Here is a 17,464-nt window from a genome sequence, read left to right on the forward strand (position 1 = left end):
CTTTACAGTATGGCCGCCCGTTGCAGCATGTAATGACCAATGCGTGGCAAGACACACAAGTCACCCAGCTGTATTCCCCCTTTCTGATCATCATCCGCTTTCTTTTCGGGGTTAAGCAACTGATCTGAAATACCATGCTTCGATGATATCGCGCGATAACATCGTCGGTCGTTATGGACTTGTCGGATCGTCAGGTCGGAGATTGAGAATGAGATGTCTCCTGGCCTGCCAAGTGCTTGAAGGTTAAGATTGACTGTGTATTTCGCCTGGATTGATGGTCTGTCCATCCCTCCCAGGCTCAAAGGTGTTATGAATCTATTAGGGGGACGCTTGATTCGAGAACGGCTCTTGACTCAGTCATTTGAGTAATCGCTAGGTTGTTGTAGATGAAGATGTAAATCGTAGTAGGCGATGGGGGACCCATGAGAGAGAATTAATGGGAATGAATTATGAATTAGAAGCGTCAGTGTGATAGCGCTCATACTGAAAGAGAGGGAGGGAAGGATGTCATCCTTGGAAAGATTTAGGTCCGACTCATTTATCCTCTTATAAACAGATTGCAAATGATAGTTATTAACAAATGTAAGAGGCAATAGTCTTATCAATCAACTATATCTAATATATAGTGAGAGTCAAGTGACAGGAGGATGAGGAAATAGTGAAAGAACAGTGGATGAAGTACAACCAGGCTAAATAAGCCCATAAAGTAACGAAGGACATGAACTTGATTTCCGAGCTACCTTCCAATGTAGCTAGGTTCCAAGGCTAGTTCCTTAGATATCTAAATGGATTTTGAAAGGAGTTTACCTCATAGTGAAACAAAGATCAGAGTCTTCCACACTAGAACTTCAAGACTCGACTGAATCGCAAGAATCGCACTCATTTCCTAGGTCATATATCTTGAGTACCTTTTTTTCCTCTCAAATAGACATATACAAAGTCCCCTTTTGACATCCCCACCAAAACCCCCAACCCCACTCAACCAAACATCTGCTCCTGCTTAGCGCCCTTCACAGCAGCAAGATAACTAGGCCGATCCTTAACATAGAACTCGACATCAACCCTACCCCCAAGATTCGCCTCCCCGCCATCGAGTGTCCCGGCCTTAATACATGTCATCTCAGGCATAACCTCCAACTCCGTATAGATGCTTGAGCCACAAGTAGGGCAGAAGAAGTGCTTATTAATCTTTCCACTGTTGCCGATGGCATCGTAGGCATCAAGGGTCCCTATATCGGATAGCAAAGTCAGAAACTCATTGTAGTACGAGTAAATATGGAGAACTCACCCTTGGTCACCCTGACGCTGCTGCGGGGAACAACTGCATTAGAGGTAAATGCGCCACCGGACCACTGTCCATAGTTAGAAGATCCTGTTTCGAGCTGGAGAGGGAGTTTGCACCTTTTGGCAATCGGTGCAGTGGCACAGAGCGGCCGTGTACGAGTCAGCTGGTGTGTTGTTAGCGGGGTTTAGAAGCAGCTAGGTGATCCATACCGTCGATGGTGTAAGTCACACCACCGCACATGCAGCTTCCAGTGAAAGGCATAGTAGAGAATGCGATCGAATAAGAAATGGAGATACGGGGGGATCATAGAAAAAGCGGGGTTGGACGGTCTTATAGTGTCGGAGTCGGTGTTTGGTTGCCAATCACCGAACGCCGAGACTCTGTGTATAGCATGCGGGCGTTCTAGTTTCTTCTTTGGGGTAGCTTCGTGATGGTCCTGAGTATTTGCCGTGGTACAGAGTTGTACAGCTGGGAAATCCACAGTTGCAATGGGAAATAGACAAGAAAAAAGAACAATATCATTCCTAGAAACAAGAGCCTGCTTTATGTACATCGTCCAAGAGTCAAAGCAGTAGCACGACAGATCCGGATTCAACGCCAGGTTTCTAGAATGAACCAAAACGCAACATTAAGGGGATCAGAGAATAAGAAAGTGAAAAAGAAAGTAAAAGTTGACACAAGACAGCACTGGTATATATCACTTCAAAATCCGCATGAGACATGTCATTGGAAAAAGACAAGACAGAAGAAAATGGCGAAAGAAAGGAATGACAAGAACCGGGGTATAGAGAGGATACATGACTGGAAGCTTGATCGAACTAGGGAGACATTCAAATGCCCCCGGGGCAAAAAGGAGTTATGGGGTATTGACAAGAAAGTGAGATTTGTATGTCCACGGGGACCACCTCGGAATCAAAATGCCAGCACTTTACAATGATTTCTCCACAGGAGAGAATCAATCCAAGCATCAAGTTTTCGGCTTTTTATTTGCACCATCCCCTGCGGTTCCCCCCTCGGGACTTTTTCTCTTCTTGTCTTGTTCGTCTTCTCGAGCAAAGCTAGGACCGCTTTGCACTGCCGGAGTCGGGAAGGTGAGTGGACTGGGCAGCATGTTGGAGTCTGGGCCTGAGCGGCCAAAGCCCCATTCGGGGAAGAAGCTAGAGGGTGACGGGAGGAGTGCATCGGAGACAAAGCGGCTGGGCAAGGCTGATATGGGCGTCTCGATGTTATTCGAGTTATTCCCATTGTTCGGGTTTCCACTGTTGCTGCCGTAAGAGTCATTTCGAGTCGTGGCAACGGGGGGAGGCGGTCGCGCGAATGGATTTGGAGGGCCTTGGGCTCCTGCGCTCAGTATTGCGCCGGCTGAGGGCGATGGAGGGGGCAAGACCACGCCCGAGGGACCATTTTCGGCACTTCCTTTCGCGGGCGTGGAGGTTTTATTCCCAGCGGAATCTCGGGACGAGTCGGCTGTGGCGCTGCCAGCATCAGAGGTTTCACTAGGAATCTGCACCTTTAATTGCGGTCTTTTAGATGGCAACGGTCCACTGTTAGTTCGAGATGGTGCTTTGATTTCCGACGCCGACGCCGACGCCATTGATGCTCCACGAGGAGCTTCTGTTGCAGCTCTGACGGCCATTGCTTTGGGACCAGATGAGGACTGTGGTAAAGCTTCTAGTTTGAGAGAATGGTTATTGTGAGGTTCATAGGATGGTGCCCCGGCTCCGAAATGACGGGCGAGCACAGATCCTCGATCATCGATCGGCGTGAAAATACTACGTGATTTAGACAGCGACTTCATTTGAGGCGGCGATTGGCTGTGCTCTGCTTTCATCGCTCCCGATGAATCCTCCTGGGTGTGATCTGGACCAGGTCGTTCTTGGTGACCATCAGGTGCGAACCCCGGCGGTATTGAGTTTCTTCCATGTTCCTGCATGTACGCTTGCTGCACCTGTTGATGGGGCCCGGGAGGCATACCTATTGCATGGCCGTGCTGTTGGTAATGCTGTGGGCCCTGATGCTGCGGTGGCATCTGTTGCGGTATACCGTGCGGGTGCATAGGAGGCGTCCCTTGATGCGGTCCTGGTGGGTGTCCATAATGTGCAAACTGTCCCGGTCGAGGTTGCTGATTCATTGCATGGATATTCGGGTTGTACATCGACGGATTGGGCATATAGGTAAACCCACCATTCTGGGGGACGGGTGGCGGCGGAGGTGTACCATGTTGCTGTGGGCCTAGGTTCGAGCTGACTCTGCGGATGTGATTCCTTGAAGAGGGACGCGAGGTGCCTTGTGATTGCGGGGTGCCATGGCGTGTCATGGCATGATGGATCGGGGGTGACGCGGAAGGTGCATGGTTTGCATGGTTCATGTGCTGGAAAGCGGGCTGGTTTTGGAGGTGAGGGGGGATGGCGGGGTGGTTCTGCTGAATTGCTTGAATCTCATCGGGAGCTGGTGACGCTTCATCTTCCTCCTCCTCGTCATCTCGCTTGCCCGCAAAATCATCTGGTCCTTTGTGCTCGTGAGGAGGGCCGAACTAGAAAGTTGCTCGTTAGAACATTTCAAGATGGTCATCGGACACCTATCACTCACATATTGATAGCGGCCGAGAGCCTCATGCATGTCGCATGACGAGTACTCGTATAGCTTCTTGTTATGACCAAAGATAATGACAGCTACGTCAACGGAGCACAGAACAGCCAGCTCATGCGCTTTCTTGAACAGACCCCCTTTTCTTTTCAAAAACGTGCTAAAGCCAAAACCCCCTATCAGTCATGACCAGAATACTCGACTGAGAGGATCAACTTACACTGAGCGATTGCGGTCATCTTTGATGGCCTTGATCTCAATCTTTCTCCGACCCATGGCGGAAGGCTACGGGCGCACCAATTGCGCACCGACAGCAAGATTGAGATAAAATGGGGAATGATACAGCAAGCCGCAGAGCGACTTGCGAGATGCCTCGCGCGATTAAAATGATTTACTCAAGGTGCAGAATCGACGCGATCGCGATCCTAGTTCGGCGGTGGTACACGGGTGCTGTATGGAAGGACCTTCGCCTCTCTTCACTAGAAGATCTGAGGGTGGCGTAACTAGTCAACAAAGAGGCCTGGAACCAAGAACCGTGATCTTTGGATGTCGCAGGAACCCTGTAGATATTCAGGGCGGGGAGGGGGGGGGCTGGACGCGACTCCCAAAAAACAATAAGATCCCTCGAAGATCAAACAGGAACAGTGAACCCGAGGAAATGGGAATCAACAAAGGAACCAGACAAAGCCAAACCCAAGTAAAGGATGGACCTGCGGAGAAAGGATGATTGACGATGCAGGAAAGGTTGATTCTAAAGATAGATCTTCGAGGGAGAGAAAGAAGATTTACTCGGCTGACTCAGCACGGCCTTAGGCGCCGTTCTATATTTATCTCGTCTCACCATCTCTGAGCACCCTATGTTGTACTTACCACATACACCTACTAAGGATGCTCAGGGTCTTGTCCCTGCAGTGGCTGATCACAGTGGAGTCTCCCCCTCCACCTCCTATTGGCAAGTTCATGGACGCTCCCTGATATTCTTACTCTCTTCAGCCGATGGGGGTCTATGATGTCAACCCGTCAACCCGGGGAAGCTCAAAGCACGGATTAAGGTAAATTAAAGCTCCACAAGGATATCGGGGTTCTGATTTCAAGACTATATATACACCTGCACTCCGTCAGGTTTGCCATCCTCCGCCTAACTCCCATGAATAATGAACTCTGAAAGAGCCCGTGATGTCGCCAGCCCTATTTAGTTTGAAAGAGTAAGGCGCCAGATCTAAATCGTCGATTCCGATCTGGCATCATAGCGATATATTATACCTTGTTTGAGATCAATGAGCTACAATATAAACCGTTTTCAGAAAGGGCTAGTAGAGATGATATTGTCCAGCTACGAGAGTCTCCATACAGGCACTATCGGTGCTCAAGGACCCTATATTGCAGTCCCTCAATATTGTGACTGATTGGCTCCAGTGCGGCACGACCGTTTGACCAGTCGTCGCGATCGTCGCTCGGAGATTGGGCTGATAGGTGTACGGAGTACGGAGTACGGAGTAGGCAAATAATACCGGACACTTGTTCGACACGTTCGATTCGTTCGACACGTCTGAATGACAGTTTCTCCCTGAGTGTCAACGGTCAGGCAGCGAAACCACATGCCACATAACCCTGGATCCCCCAAACCCAGATCGAAAGAGATGATCAGCCTCAGGATCATTCACTTCCAACGATTGTCCCACTCCGAGTAGGGGCGATCGAAACGTGAATCATTTCTTTGTGTGGGCGCATCTAACGGAGTCGAGACTCGCGGGTACGTTAGTTTCATTTACCCCTGAGCTTCGTGAATCGCTTCGTCTCTTTATTTTCCCTCTCCGATCGTTCGCTTGTCCCCTTTTTCTTTTCGTTTCTCTCCTTTTTCTCTGCGCGTTCTCGGTGGTTTCGACCCATTCTAGAAGCACAGACAATCTGATTTCAGGCCGTTTATTGACTTTGTCCTGGGCTGCAGGACATCCCGGACACGCCTAGACAGTGTATCCATTCACTCAGTCTAATTACGTGTCGGTTGTCTGCATCCTCAGCCTTGAGACCTTCATCTCTTATTTGTTGACGGCCAACAGAAGCTAGAAAAAAAGGAAGAAAAAAAAGCGGACCCCCGAATTTCTCCCCACAGTCCGATTTTTGACGCGCAAGGTCAATCCTCAGCGGTCGCATTTCCGGCCAAAAATGTCTTTCTTTTCTCGAGTCTTTCGGGGCAAAGATGCCCCTGCGACAAAGAAACAGACAAAGCCTACCGCGGCCTTAGACCCGACCCCTGCGAAGCCCAAATGGTCCGACGCGTGGCAGCGAACAGAGATTGCGCCGGAGGAAGTCCAAGACCTTGTACGAGGGTGTGTGCATGAGCTCAAAGCCCGAGGTAGGTAATGGATTTATAACTTGACTGTGGAATATTGGCCACGAATTGTTCGGATTGCTGATCATTCGTTGCGACAGCTCTTGACACCCCATTTCTCCTCCTGCCATTCCGACCCAGCTCCGATCCGAGTGCTGCTCGCACGTTCATTCGCAATTACTTCAATCAGTCCTTTGAGAAGGGTTCACCTGTGAATGGAGAGCTCTTGGCGCAAGAGCTCCGGCTCACGGAGCCGATGGTGAGAAAGATTGCCTCTGCAGTATAACAGCGACTAATGCCATTTTTGGGGGCATAGGTTCTTTGTGGTGTGATGAAATGGTGCTGGAGCAGACTTCCTGGTGGTGTTGTTACCTGGGAGGCATACGAAACCTTCAAGATGGGCGAAAATGGTATGCCAGGCTGAGATGGAATGCGGGGGAACATCGCTGATGAAACCTTAGATTCGGATATGGCCCGCGATGCTTTTTCCACTTTCATTCCAATCGGCGGCGATTCCGAAGCGCGCACCAGTATCATTTTTGACTTCTTCGACCTTTTGGCTGCCATTGCGGCCCATGGAAAATCCAACGGCTTGGGAGGCCGCAAGCTTTCCCGATATGCCGGATGGTGGGCATTCGAGCATGTGGATACAGGCAATGGCTTTGAGGCCGCTTATAAAAACTGGGCTGCGTATGGGATTCCGTTGCTCTCGTGATTCTGGATGGGATCCTAACATAATCTCTAGTGCTGCCGATGCTACAAGCCACTTGTTCTTCGCCTACCTTCGCTCACTGTCCCCCGATGTCCCCCGCGGCGTGAGTGGCATCTCCTCGCTACCCATATCTCTCCAGTCCCTCGTCGAAGCGACCGAATATCCCCCCGAGACTCCCACTTTGCTGCAAGTTACAACTACGAAGGTTGTCATGATTGTGGAGAATGTTTCTCCGACACCATTTGCTTTATTGCGACGCGCCAAAAACTTCGAATACCGCGACGATGATTGGCACTTGCAAGAGTTTGCCAACTACGAGGACCCCGTCAGCGCATTGACTGACGAGTGTCACCGCGTTCTCAAGTGTATCTCATCAGCGAACCAATCCAGTGTTTCGAGTACCAAGCAGTCAACCAGTTTGCGAGATGCATCCTGGTCTCGTTTCGAGGATGTTGGCTTCGGTGGCTCTATCGACTCTGATCCAGAGGATGAAAAGGAGTCTGCCCCACCGGCGACGGCAAAGAGCGCTGCTCCTAGCGGATTGAACACTGTTCCTCAATCTGGAGGAGGTGACCTTGGCCGTCCTACCACTCCCTCGTGGGCAGACTTTATGTCATCTGGTTTCGCGGATGAAAATGGGTTGAAGCCCAACGTGGGTCCTTTGCTCTTGCCTCCTGACAAGATTCTGCCCCCCATTGCTGCTGTACGTGGTCAGAGCTCTCAGTCCCATAAGCGTTCCTTGGATATCGAGCCGTGCCTTGAGCCAGCAGAGTTGGCCAGTATTAATACCCTAGACATGGACGACTCTTTCTGGTGGGTTTGGATCAGCAGTTTGTCAGGCGACGAGCCTTCTTCTCGCAAGGCTGTATTTGGTCGATGTGCACTTCTAGAGACCGTCATTCGGGATACCAAATGGCTGGTTCTTGAGGAACAGGTGAAGGGCGCTGCCCCAGAGCCTGAAGCCGGTGCTCAGATTGTCGAGAAGAAGCGATTCTTCACTTTCGGTAGCCGTAGAGGTAAGCTCAATCGTCGCAAGTCCACGGCCAAGAAGGTGTCTTCGATTGAAGAATCGTACAAGCGGCCCAATAATCTGGGAACGCAGAGCAAGACTAGCATTGGACCTGATCAGCACAAGCGGATCCAGGCAGCTGCGGCCGCTCTTCAAAAGAAGCACCGCGAGCAAGAAGCGGAAGCCAAGGAAAACCGAGTCAACCCCGATCCTAGCCGTTCCTCCAAGACCAACTCCGTCCTGACCCTCCAGCCTGCCATTCTAGACGAGGCTTCACAGGCTATGAAGTGGACTAAGAACTATGACAAGAGTGCCTTCCGGGCAGCATACCTCAATGACAACCGCGCTGGCACTGGTCTTGTTGAAGAACTCACAGGCACCCCCGAGTCTACCTCTAAGGTGCCTGAGCAGAAGCCTTCCACGCCCTCGGCACCTCTTCCAGTCAGCACTGCAAAGACCGGTCCTCCTCCACTTCCTAAAGATGCAGCAGCAGCCGTCGCCACCCCTCTTCCGCCTTCGCCTAAGCAAGAGCCAAAGAAAATAGTGAAGGTCCCCACTCCTGGATCAGAGAAGATCACCTCAAAGCCTGCCGTTGTCGAGCAGCCCGCGGAACGACGGGACTCAGTAGACGATGCCAGTAAGAAGTTGAAGAAGAAGGCCGGAAACACTGGCTTCAAGAGCATGTTCGGGACCAAAAAGAAGCCCGAAGAGCCGCAGCCTCCTATGAAGAACACTGGTTCCAAGGAAACCTCTACTGTGGCAGCTGCTCGTGCAGCGCTTGAGGCAAAGACCAAGGCAGCCCAGGAGTCCAGCCCCGTGAAGAAGAAGCCTCTTCCCAAGGAGACCGCTGTCGTGGCTGAAAAGCCCTCGACGCCTCGAGTTGTTGAAACGCGTTCGGAGCAACGCGTGACAGAGTCCCCGACTCCAGCACAGCCCTCCGCCTCTCTGGGAGCGAATGGTGCGCCGCCCAAAACCAGACGCGCCGCCGAGTATGATGCTCTCTCGCGCGTCGCTACCCCGGAACGTGACGCCGCCGATCACGAGTTCTCCAAATTCGACCAGGGCCCGTTATCTGACCAACCTGCTTTCGTCCCCGATGATTCGCCCGTCAGCCCTGTGCCTGTAGCCCGGAAGATTGAACTTCCTCAGACTCCGATCAACGGCAATGGTATCCGCCCTGACGCCGCTACCTCTCCTGCGTCCACCGACACCACCCAGGATCGGTGGAAGGCGATCCGCGAGGCTGCTGCCCAGCGGACTACTGTCAACCATGAACATGTTCATGAGCCGGAAATCGAAAATCCCCGCACTAGCCAGTCAGAGCGCACCGACGAGGGAGAAACCAGCGGAGAAGAGAGTAAGTCACTATTTGATATCCGACAACACAAACCCAATGCTAACATTTCTCCCCAGCCATCGAAGCCCGCGTCGCCCGTATCAAGGCCCGAGTGGCCGAGCTGACCGGCAACACGGATGATGGACAAAGACACTAGTCTGCTACGTCCCCACCCGTTTCCCCTTTGTTCATTATTCCTGATCATCCCCTCCCTGGCTCTCTATTCGCTACCCGTGATGATCCAGGATGTACTTGTTTGTTAATCGTATACCCTTCTCCCGATCCGATATCGGTTGTGTTTGCTTATTGAGCGCGGTCTGATAGACCGAACCCAGGTCCCCCATCTCCATGGGCAGACCGACGAATACTGCGACATTTGTTCTTTCTCCCTCTCCTTCAAATGTCTTTTGGCTTTTCGCCGGTCCGATAAATATCCTGTCTTGGTCTAATTTTCCTTTTTCCTACCGAGTCTGGGCCATCTGCTGTTTCTTCCTTTTTGTATGTGTGACTTGCTCTATTCCCCTTTTGCTATTCCTGATTGTGGTTGTCGCTACCCATACGAATCGCTTTGTGTCTAGATTATTGTAATGCAAAATCTATGTAATATGGAACCTTTTATCTCAATAGAATCCAGCCCCAGAATAATACATATACTGAAGTAAACAATCCATAAATCATAAACCCGTCATATCACATTCAGTTCACTTATATAAAACTATCACAGTTTACAACTTTACAACCCCAAAGCCTTCAAAATCTCCTTCCCAACCCCACTCGCCGACGCAGGATTCTGTCCCGTAATAATCGTCGACCCCGTCCCAGCCGCCTTCCCAACAACAACCATCTCCCCCCAAGGCTCCGCAGCCTTAACATACTTCCCCAGCGAAACCCGCCCCAGCTCCGTCTCCAGCATAAACGGCATCACCGACGACAGTTTCACCGAATCCTCCTCATCATTCGAGAACCCAGTCACCGTCACACCAGCGATAAGCGGCTCGCCGGACGGCGCCTTCGCATTCAGCAAAACGCATGGTCCGTGGCAGACCGCAGCAACGGGCTTGTTGGCGGCCGCAAAGGCCTGGATTAGAGAGAGGGAGGTGGGGTCTTCGGTGAGATCGAACATGGCTGTTTTTATGTTAGAGTGAGGACTTGGTTGGGATCAGGGAAAGGAAGACGTACGGCCGTGTCCGCCGACGTAGAAGAGGGCGTCGAACTCGTTCGCGCGGGGCAGAACATCTGCCAGCTTGTGCGTGTTTGTCCACAGGGCTTTCTGTTCTTTGAGGAAGGTTTGGGATACGGCGTCGGATTCGAACATCTTCACGGAGCTTGGGTCGAGGGGGGCTTCGCCGCCTTTGGGGGAGGCGACGGTTAGGGAGACTTTGCCTTGGAGGACTTCATGGGGGTGTGCGAATTCTGGCTTGGGGGTTGTTAGCAGGTGTACGGTTGGATTTGCTTAAGAGTGGGATAACACGGATTGAGGCTGTAGGAGCAACATACCAGATACCAGCCAGTTGGACCACCTGTAGCGGCAATCTTGTTGTGGGAGGTGAGAACGACGAGAACTTTGGGAGTCATGTTTGCTACTTTTTGGAATGGAAGTGTATATTGAAGAAAGAATTACAAGAGGACGACTGAGGGAAGTACGAGGTTATATTCTTAATAGAACTGGCTATGCCCCGCTTGTGGTTGTTGAGGGCAATCGGAGTGAGGTATATCACAATCCCGTCACTGGTTCCACCTGGATCCTTGTCGATTATCAATTCTGCAGGATTGAGCCAATGAGGTTGGCTGCTGGAGCTGAAACCTGTGTGCAGAAGTCAGGATTGTGCAGCTCAGCTCTTCCTCGGGACCCGCTTCGTTGATGATGTCATACCGTTCCTCCCGAGGTCCGATATACCGATTGTTCCTGTTAGTTACCCATATTGTACGGAGAAAAGGGTAGAGTTGAAGGGTTTTGTACTTGCTTGTGTGTTGGACAATGATCACGTAGTACATTGGGGCAATGGCTAGTGGTTTGAGGGGCATCTTCAGTGGGTCAAAGCTGTTGTTGTAGGTATTAGAAGGAAGATATAGTAGTTGGGCAGCTGGATTGGCAGCTGCAAACACAGTTGAAAAGACATTATGATTTTGAAAACAGTCCAGGCTATAGAGTTATGTCCAATTATAAAGTGGGATGTAACCCCTTCATCCTTCTCATGAAGGGTGAGCTCAACCCATATGGACAGATGTAAAGAATGAACATTAATAAGATAGTATATCATCGCAGATACTAAGCACGATGTACATGCAAATACCAGAACCAAAGAGGAAAAAAGAAATAACAAAATAACAAAATAACACAGCTCCTTTTGGGGTAACATAGGGTCTTGCACTGTACATGGTATACATAGTAATCTAAGTCAGTTTGTGTACAGGAACATGAAATGTCAAGTCAGGACACGCTCGTATGAAATAGATCGGGTATCGAGCAAAAATCAATGGCTATTCATTGCAACGGATCGTAATTTCGCAGCTTCCGCTCTGGGGCTGCTTGCTCATAGTATATACCGGAGTCGGCGGGTAGCCTCGGCCGCCACGAGGGCGCTTATCGCTCCAATGAAGAGACAAATGGCGATAGCGTTGGGTCGGTCCTTATCCAGGTTCATCCATTGCGTGTCTGAGTCGTCGGCAGCGTCGTCTGGTCCGGGTGTTGCGCCCGGTTCCAGGATGCTGAAGACAATCCAGCTGATGAATGTGCCGACAAATTGCGGTAGGGTCGTGTACACATTTAGCACGCCTAGGTAGATGCCGGCTAGTTCACCTGTTGACGGGATGTTGGATGATTGATCCTCTTCGTCGCTGTCGCTGTCGAAGGAATCGCGATGGTTCAGCCGGAGGACATCCAGCTCGGTGTCGGCGGCTGAGTTGCGTAGGCTGGCTGAGGTGATCATCGTCACGCCGGATCGTGAGGATGGAATGGCGGGGGAATACCCGGCCATTGTTAATTTGTTGATTTCCACGCCCATGAAGGCAAATGGAGCCCAGCTACTGATCGCCCAGGGAATACCGCATGCCGCTACTAGGAAAGTTGCGAAGGCTCGGGAGTGTGCTAGGGGTGCGAAGATCATTGTGACGGCAAACATGATATGGGAGATCAACCAGGCGGTTTGGAGATCGGGACGGATTGAGGTGATGGCTTTGAGGACTGCTGCAACTCCCGGTGGAGGTCGGGGAGTGAATCGGGTCCGCTTGCTATCTGGCGGCTGGATACAGAAGGGTAAAAGTACAGAGCTGAGGAATGTAATAGACGAGAAGACTGTTAATGAAAGACTGCCTACACGGCCGACTTCACCAAGCATATCTGTCGCTTTGGCCATATCGTCTTTGGGTACTTCATAGCGGAAGTAGGTCTCACCAACCCAAGTCGTGCTGTAGAAGAGGAAGGGGAACCAACCTAGTGGATGTCAGCTCGGTTTCTTCAATCGCATATAGTTTCACATACCAATCCAAGCCCAGAACTGGGCCCAGCAAATAGCTTGGATGCGAGGCGGCAGCTCGAAAGTTGTTTTGAACAGCTGTGAGAGAACTTGAACAGCACCAGCACTTCCGTCGTCTCTATTATCAAAGCAAGTTTAGTTGGCGATAATAATATGGACACGAAATCAACCCACCTTGCCGTGATAAGCACTCGCTCTTTAACCGAGTATGAAGTGACTGCCACTGCCATAACCAACGAGAAAGCAGCGATCACTGTCATCTGCTTGAACTGTGTATCTCCAAGAACGGTACCGAAGATGCTGACAGTATCGATAGCACCGACCACATAAGCAAAAAGCTGGCCAATGGCACACATTCTCCCGGCTAGTAAAAGAATATCAGACTTGTTTCAGGCTAAGATATATCGGGAAAGGTCCTACCCCATGCAGATCCAGCTTGCTGGGATGGAATCGGTAGTGTATCCACAATCAAACTGCGACAACACGCTTGGACTAAGATGCTGTCAGCCATTTGCAATTAGAATAAGAGTTAGTCAGCCACTTACCAACATTGATGGAGAAATCCACAGCATAGATACTCAATACAGCAAGGGCAATTGTGCCATTCTTAGCCTGTGGGAGAAAAAGCGATATTAGCTTCCATATAGCCATGGACCTAGGATTAGTCCTTCAACAAGCAGGATATGTACCTTTTCCGGATCCTTCACGAATAGCCCAACAATCTCCGACGTCCACCCTAGGACAATCAGACAGAGAGCAACAACAAACGACCCAAAGACCATGAAAGGCCTCCGTCGACCCCATTTTGACCGTGATCGATCAGCAATGACACCAATCAGAGGCTGGATAATCAACCCCGACAAAGGGCCAGCAATCCACACCAACGAAGTCTTAGACTTCGTCAAACCGAGTTGCAAAAGATACGGCGTACAATCTAACCCGAGTCAGTAAAAACAAGGAATCGTCAATGCCAAAGAGGGCCCCAAAAGTGGATTGCTCTCACAGGTCATCTCAGTGCCCCACGTAAACCTAAAAAAGGCAGAATATCCAAGTCAGTCGCCTATACTCCATACTTCAAGATGCAATTGATGCAACTGATGCAATTGAAACAATTGACAATGTCCCACGTTCTCTAATCCTCCCACACCTGCAATAAACACAGAAAATGGGAACGAAATACGCACTGCAATCCCACCAAACTAAACGTCAACAGAGCCATCCTTGTGGACTCATTCCGGCCCTTAATGGAGGGCGTCCCTGCCCACCTCGCAGCCTGCGGCATTCTAATTATCCACGTGCTAGCATGCGCTTAGCGTCGCTCATATACTCCGTACCCAGACCAAAACAACAAATATGGCAGGGGCTGGCAGCGTAGCCAGTCGGAACCACAAGATCGGGTGTTCTCGTCGGAAGCGATGCGCAGGTTCGGAATCGGACGATGCAGGTGGTAATTGAGCTATTCCGGAATGGCTTCGGATTATCGCGTAAGGCCGATAGGTGCCTGGTCGCTTCGGAGGATTGAGTCGCGTGTCGTTCGGGGAAGCTCGCGGGGGGGGCCGAAATGGCGCACGGTGTCTTCGGGCTTATGGTGGCGCGACCCTCTGCGTCGTATAGTTTGCGACGACGTCAATGGGGGGATCCTATGGAGCCGTGAAATGTCTATCACAAGTTCAGAGAGAGAAAGAGGCCCAAGTCGAAAGAGAAAGAAAAACCGCCTTGGCATGACCGTCTCCATGCGGGCCCCCGGGCTTATCGATTTAATTTACGAGACCCGCCACTCCCATTGCCGATCCGGCATTGCCCAACTTGACGGGGCCATGCTAAGGCTTGTATTTGCTACCTGCTCACGGATCCTTTTTCCTCTTCTACGCGTGTCAATTGGCGATTTAGGACTGCAGGTCTGCTTGCGGTTCTGGGAGCTTATCCTTATGTCAGCCTCAAGCGTCGAAGGCTTTGATGCTGATTGGCTGGGATGACGTAAGGTTGGGCCCTGAAAGCCAAATATAGAACTCAACAGGGGCGATGGACACGGGATAATGGACGTGCACTCGGCCAAAGAGCTCTATAGGGGCTTATATGTCATACAATCATAGCTGCGGTTCCCAAGGAGAATCCCTTTACGCCGTACCTATTTTCAATTAGGGAATAAAATAAGAATCATAGTGCATGACAGGTGATTTGAAGCAACTCCCAATACTCCGTATAAAAGGACAGAATCCACCACAGAGCCGACAAATAAGAGCGTAAGTTTCTTTCATTGCGTGTGTCGCATCCAATTCTTAAATTCGAATTGGGTTGGAAATTTTAAAAGTATCACAGTATGACGCGACTCCTGCTAGCCTGCCGACCAACCAGCCCGAGTCGGAAAATAGAGATTTTAGTTCCTTCGTACCCCGAATCCGCTTCCCATAATCATCGTAAACAGCTATATTCCATAGACCTAAAGCCGATTGGGGGCTGAGGTAGTGACGGGCCACTGGTAACCAGCGGCGTCACTGAACTTGTAGCCGTATGAGGCAGTGAAGTCATCAAGGACGGCCGGTCCACGGGAACCTACACAAAGGAAAATTAGTTTTGTGTCAACATGGAACGATCTCAAGCGCTTGAACTAACCGTAGGGGTATTCCATGGGGATGATTTCCTTGTTGTCATCCAAGTAGTGCAGGAGGGGAGTGAAGATGCGCCAGCTGGCGTCGAGCTCGTCATCACGGACGAAGTTGGAGTGGTCGCCCTTGAAGGCGTCCAGAATCAGGGACTCGTAGGCCTCGGGGATCTTGAGGTCGGAGAAGCGGCGGCGGTAAGTCAAGTCCAGCTCGGTGACCACCGTCTGCATGGACAGACCGGGCAGCTTAGAGTTCATCTTGATGTAGACGGACTCGTTGGGCTGGACACGGATGACGAGCTCGTTACGGGGAATATCCTTAAAGATACCGGAGGTGACATCCTTGAACTGGATGCGGACCTCGGTCTTCTGCTCGTTCAGGGCCTTTCCAGCCTTAAGAATGAAGGGCACACCGTCCCAACGCTCATTCTTGATGTATGCGACAAGTGCGCAGAAAGTCGGGCAACGCGACCCCTTGGGCACAGTATCATCCTCCAAGTAACCGGGCTTGCTGCCATCGAGGGAGCGACCATACTGGCCAATGATAACGTTCTTGGGCTCAATGGCATCCATAGCACGGAGGACACGAACCTTCTCGTCACGGATATCCTCGGAGGAGAAGGAGATGGGGCGCTCCATGGCGAGCAATGTAAGAACCTGCAGAAGGTCTGTGAAATTATCAGCATCTTCTGCCACGCAACAGTGTGATTCGTATGTACTTACGGTTTTGCATGACATCACGAATAATACCGAACTCATCGAAGTAGCCGCCACGGCCCTCGGTGCCGAAAGGCTCCTTGAATGTGATCTATAGCCCGAGGTTAGGATCCAAATCCGGTGGAAAGATCATTTTATCACATACCTGAATGTTATCAATGTGGCGGCGGTTCCATGTAGCGTTGAAGAACTCGTTGCCGAATCGCAGAATCAAAATGTTCTTTACCATCTCCTTACCAAGGTAGTGGTCGATACGGAAGATCTCCTCCTCCTTCCAGTTAGGCTCCAGAGCCTTCTGAAGTTCGCGCGAGCTCTTGAGATCCTTGCCGAAGGGCTTCTCGACCTATGAAGTGAAGACAATCGTATCAACATGAGCTCCTTCTGAGCCAGAATATCCCGGTACAAACTCACGATAATACGAGCAAGACCCTTCTCAGGGTAGCAGTTGCGCTTCAGCTGCTCAGACACGGTAATGAAAACACTGGGTGGCAGTGCCATGTAGAAGACGCGGTTCTGTTCCTTCCCTTGGCGGCTCTTCTCGATCTGTTCAAGGTGGTTGTTCAGGTTGATGAATGAGTCATCTTGATCGTATTGGCCGGAAACATAGGTGCACATCTTGCAGAATTGATCTAATTGCTCCTCAATCTCCTTTGTGGGGACCTTGATGTAAGAGCGAACGCGCTTGAGAAATTCGTCGTGGTCCATCTTCGTCCGTGCATATCCGACGATCTGAATGTCCTTGGGGAGGAACTTGTTGCGGAACTATGGCATTGCGTTAGTGGATAAATATCTAGAATGATTAGTAGAAATGGGACATACAAGGCCGAAAAGCGCAGGGAACTAAAAAATTTAGTTAGTATAGGAAGAGTCATCGCATTCGAGTGGGAGAGGGTACGAACGGTCTTCTTCTTTGCCAAATCGCCTGATGCGCCTAGTACCACAATAACGGTATCATCTTTGAGTTCGATTGTGCTGAATGCGATCTCCATTGTTAGCGTTGTGGCTAATTGACCGAGCAAGACTTCGTATTCGACGCGGCAATTGGGGGACGGAGTAGGGAAGCTATTTGCGCCAAGGAAATTTTGCGAAAGCGTGCAAGAAAAGGAAAGGCAAATTTCCAGATGTCGAAAAAAGCTGTGTCCGACTGAAATGACAATGGTGGGACAGATTGAAGCAGAGACGAAGTGGTGGGCTACCGCGGAGGGGAAAGTGATGTCAGAGTCACAGGAGGGGGAAAACTCACCCAGCATTCTGGTGCTCATCGCCGTGGTTGATCACACTAGACATCTTGTACCAACCGCTTAATGCACCCAAGGAAGAAAAGGAAAATGGACTCGGGGGTTGAGAAAGAGAAAAAGGAAGATTGTTGAGGACTGCAACAGGATCCGGCGGAGTACTTTTTTAACGGC

At 50.7% G+C, this 17,464-nt stretch overlaps 6 protein-coding genes across 6 annotated transcripts; 1 reads left to right on the forward strand and 5 right to left on the reverse strand.

The window, feature by feature from the left end:
* Positions 1–978: 978 nt before the first annotated feature.
* On the reverse strand, positions 979–1,546 carry N7457_005660 (GFA family protein; the record flags this gene model as incomplete). Its single annotated transcript, XM_057176704.1, has 4 exons — positions 979–1,229; positions 1,289–1,352; positions 1,402–1,448; positions 1,495–1,546. The coding sequence occupies 4 exons, from the start codon at positions 1,544–1,546 to the stop codon at positions 979–981; spliced, it is 414 nt and encodes a 137-aa protein (XP_057031006.1).
* A 706-nt stretch (positions 1,547–2,252) lies between these two features.
* Positions 2,253–4,147, reverse strand: rlmA (SRF-type transcription factor RlmA; the record flags this gene model as incomplete). Its single annotated transcript, XM_057176705.1, has 3 exons — positions 2,253–3,818; positions 3,875–4,031; positions 4,092–4,147. The coding sequence occupies 3 exons, from the start codon at positions 4,145–4,147 to the stop codon at positions 2,253–2,255; spliced, it is 1,779 nt and encodes a 592-aa protein (XP_057031007.1).
* Positions 4,148–6,037: 1,890 nt separating this feature from the next.
* Positions 6,038–9,417, forward strand: N7457_005662 (DUF1708 domain-containing protein; the record flags this gene model as incomplete). The annotated part of the gene is made up of 6 exons (XM_057176706.1): positions 6,038–6,227; positions 6,305–6,462; positions 6,520–6,613; positions 6,665–6,893; positions 6,949–9,281; positions 9,338–9,417. 6 exons carry the CDS (start codon positions 6,038–6,040, stop codon positions 9,415–9,417), a joined length of 3,084 nt encoding a protein of 1,027 aa, XP_057031008.1.
* A 576-nt stretch (positions 9,418–9,993) lies between these two features.
* N7457_005663 (ThiJ/PfpI family protein) lies at positions 9,994–10,835 on the reverse strand (the record flags this gene model as incomplete). Its single annotated transcript, XM_057176707.1, has 3 exons — positions 9,994–10,385; positions 10,440–10,677; positions 10,758–10,835. 3 exons carry the CDS (start codon positions 10,833–10,835, stop codon positions 9,994–9,996), a joined length of 708 nt encoding a protein of 235 aa, XP_057031009.1.
* A 959-nt stretch (positions 10,836–11,794) lies between these two features.
* N7457_005664 (putative sucrose transporter) lies at positions 11,795–14,018 on the reverse strand (the record flags this gene model as incomplete). Its single annotated transcript, XM_057176708.1, has 7 exons — positions 11,795–12,693; positions 12,742–12,854; positions 12,911–13,100; positions 13,157–13,228; positions 13,282–13,348; positions 13,426–13,670; positions 13,895–14,018. The coding sequence occupies 7 exons, from the start codon at positions 14,016–14,018 to the stop codon at positions 11,795–11,797; spliced, it is 1,710 nt and encodes a 569-aa protein (XP_057031010.1).
* Positions 14,019–15,176: 1,158 nt separating this feature from the next.
* Positions 15,177–17,044, reverse strand: N7457_005665 (glucose-6-phosphate dehydrogenase; the record flags this gene model as incomplete). Its single annotated transcript, XM_057176709.1, has 7 exons — positions 15,177–15,289; positions 15,350–16,006; positions 16,062–16,146; positions 16,201–16,398; positions 16,467–16,817; positions 16,875–16,895; positions 16,955–17,044. The coding sequence occupies 7 exons, from the start codon at positions 17,042–17,044 to the stop codon at positions 15,177–15,179; spliced, it is 1,515 nt and encodes a 504-aa protein (XP_057031011.1).
* Between the last annotated feature and the right edge of the window lie 420 nt (positions 17,045–17,464).

Source organism: Penicillium paradoxum (genome assembly GCF_028828445.1).
Source record: "Penicillium paradoxum strain IBT 22861 chromosome Unknown utg000005l_segment0_segment0, whole genome shotgun sequence".
Classification (NCBI taxonomy): Eukaryota; Fungi; Ascomycota; class Eurotiomycetes; order Eurotiales; family Aspergillaceae; genus Penicillium; species Penicillium paradoxum.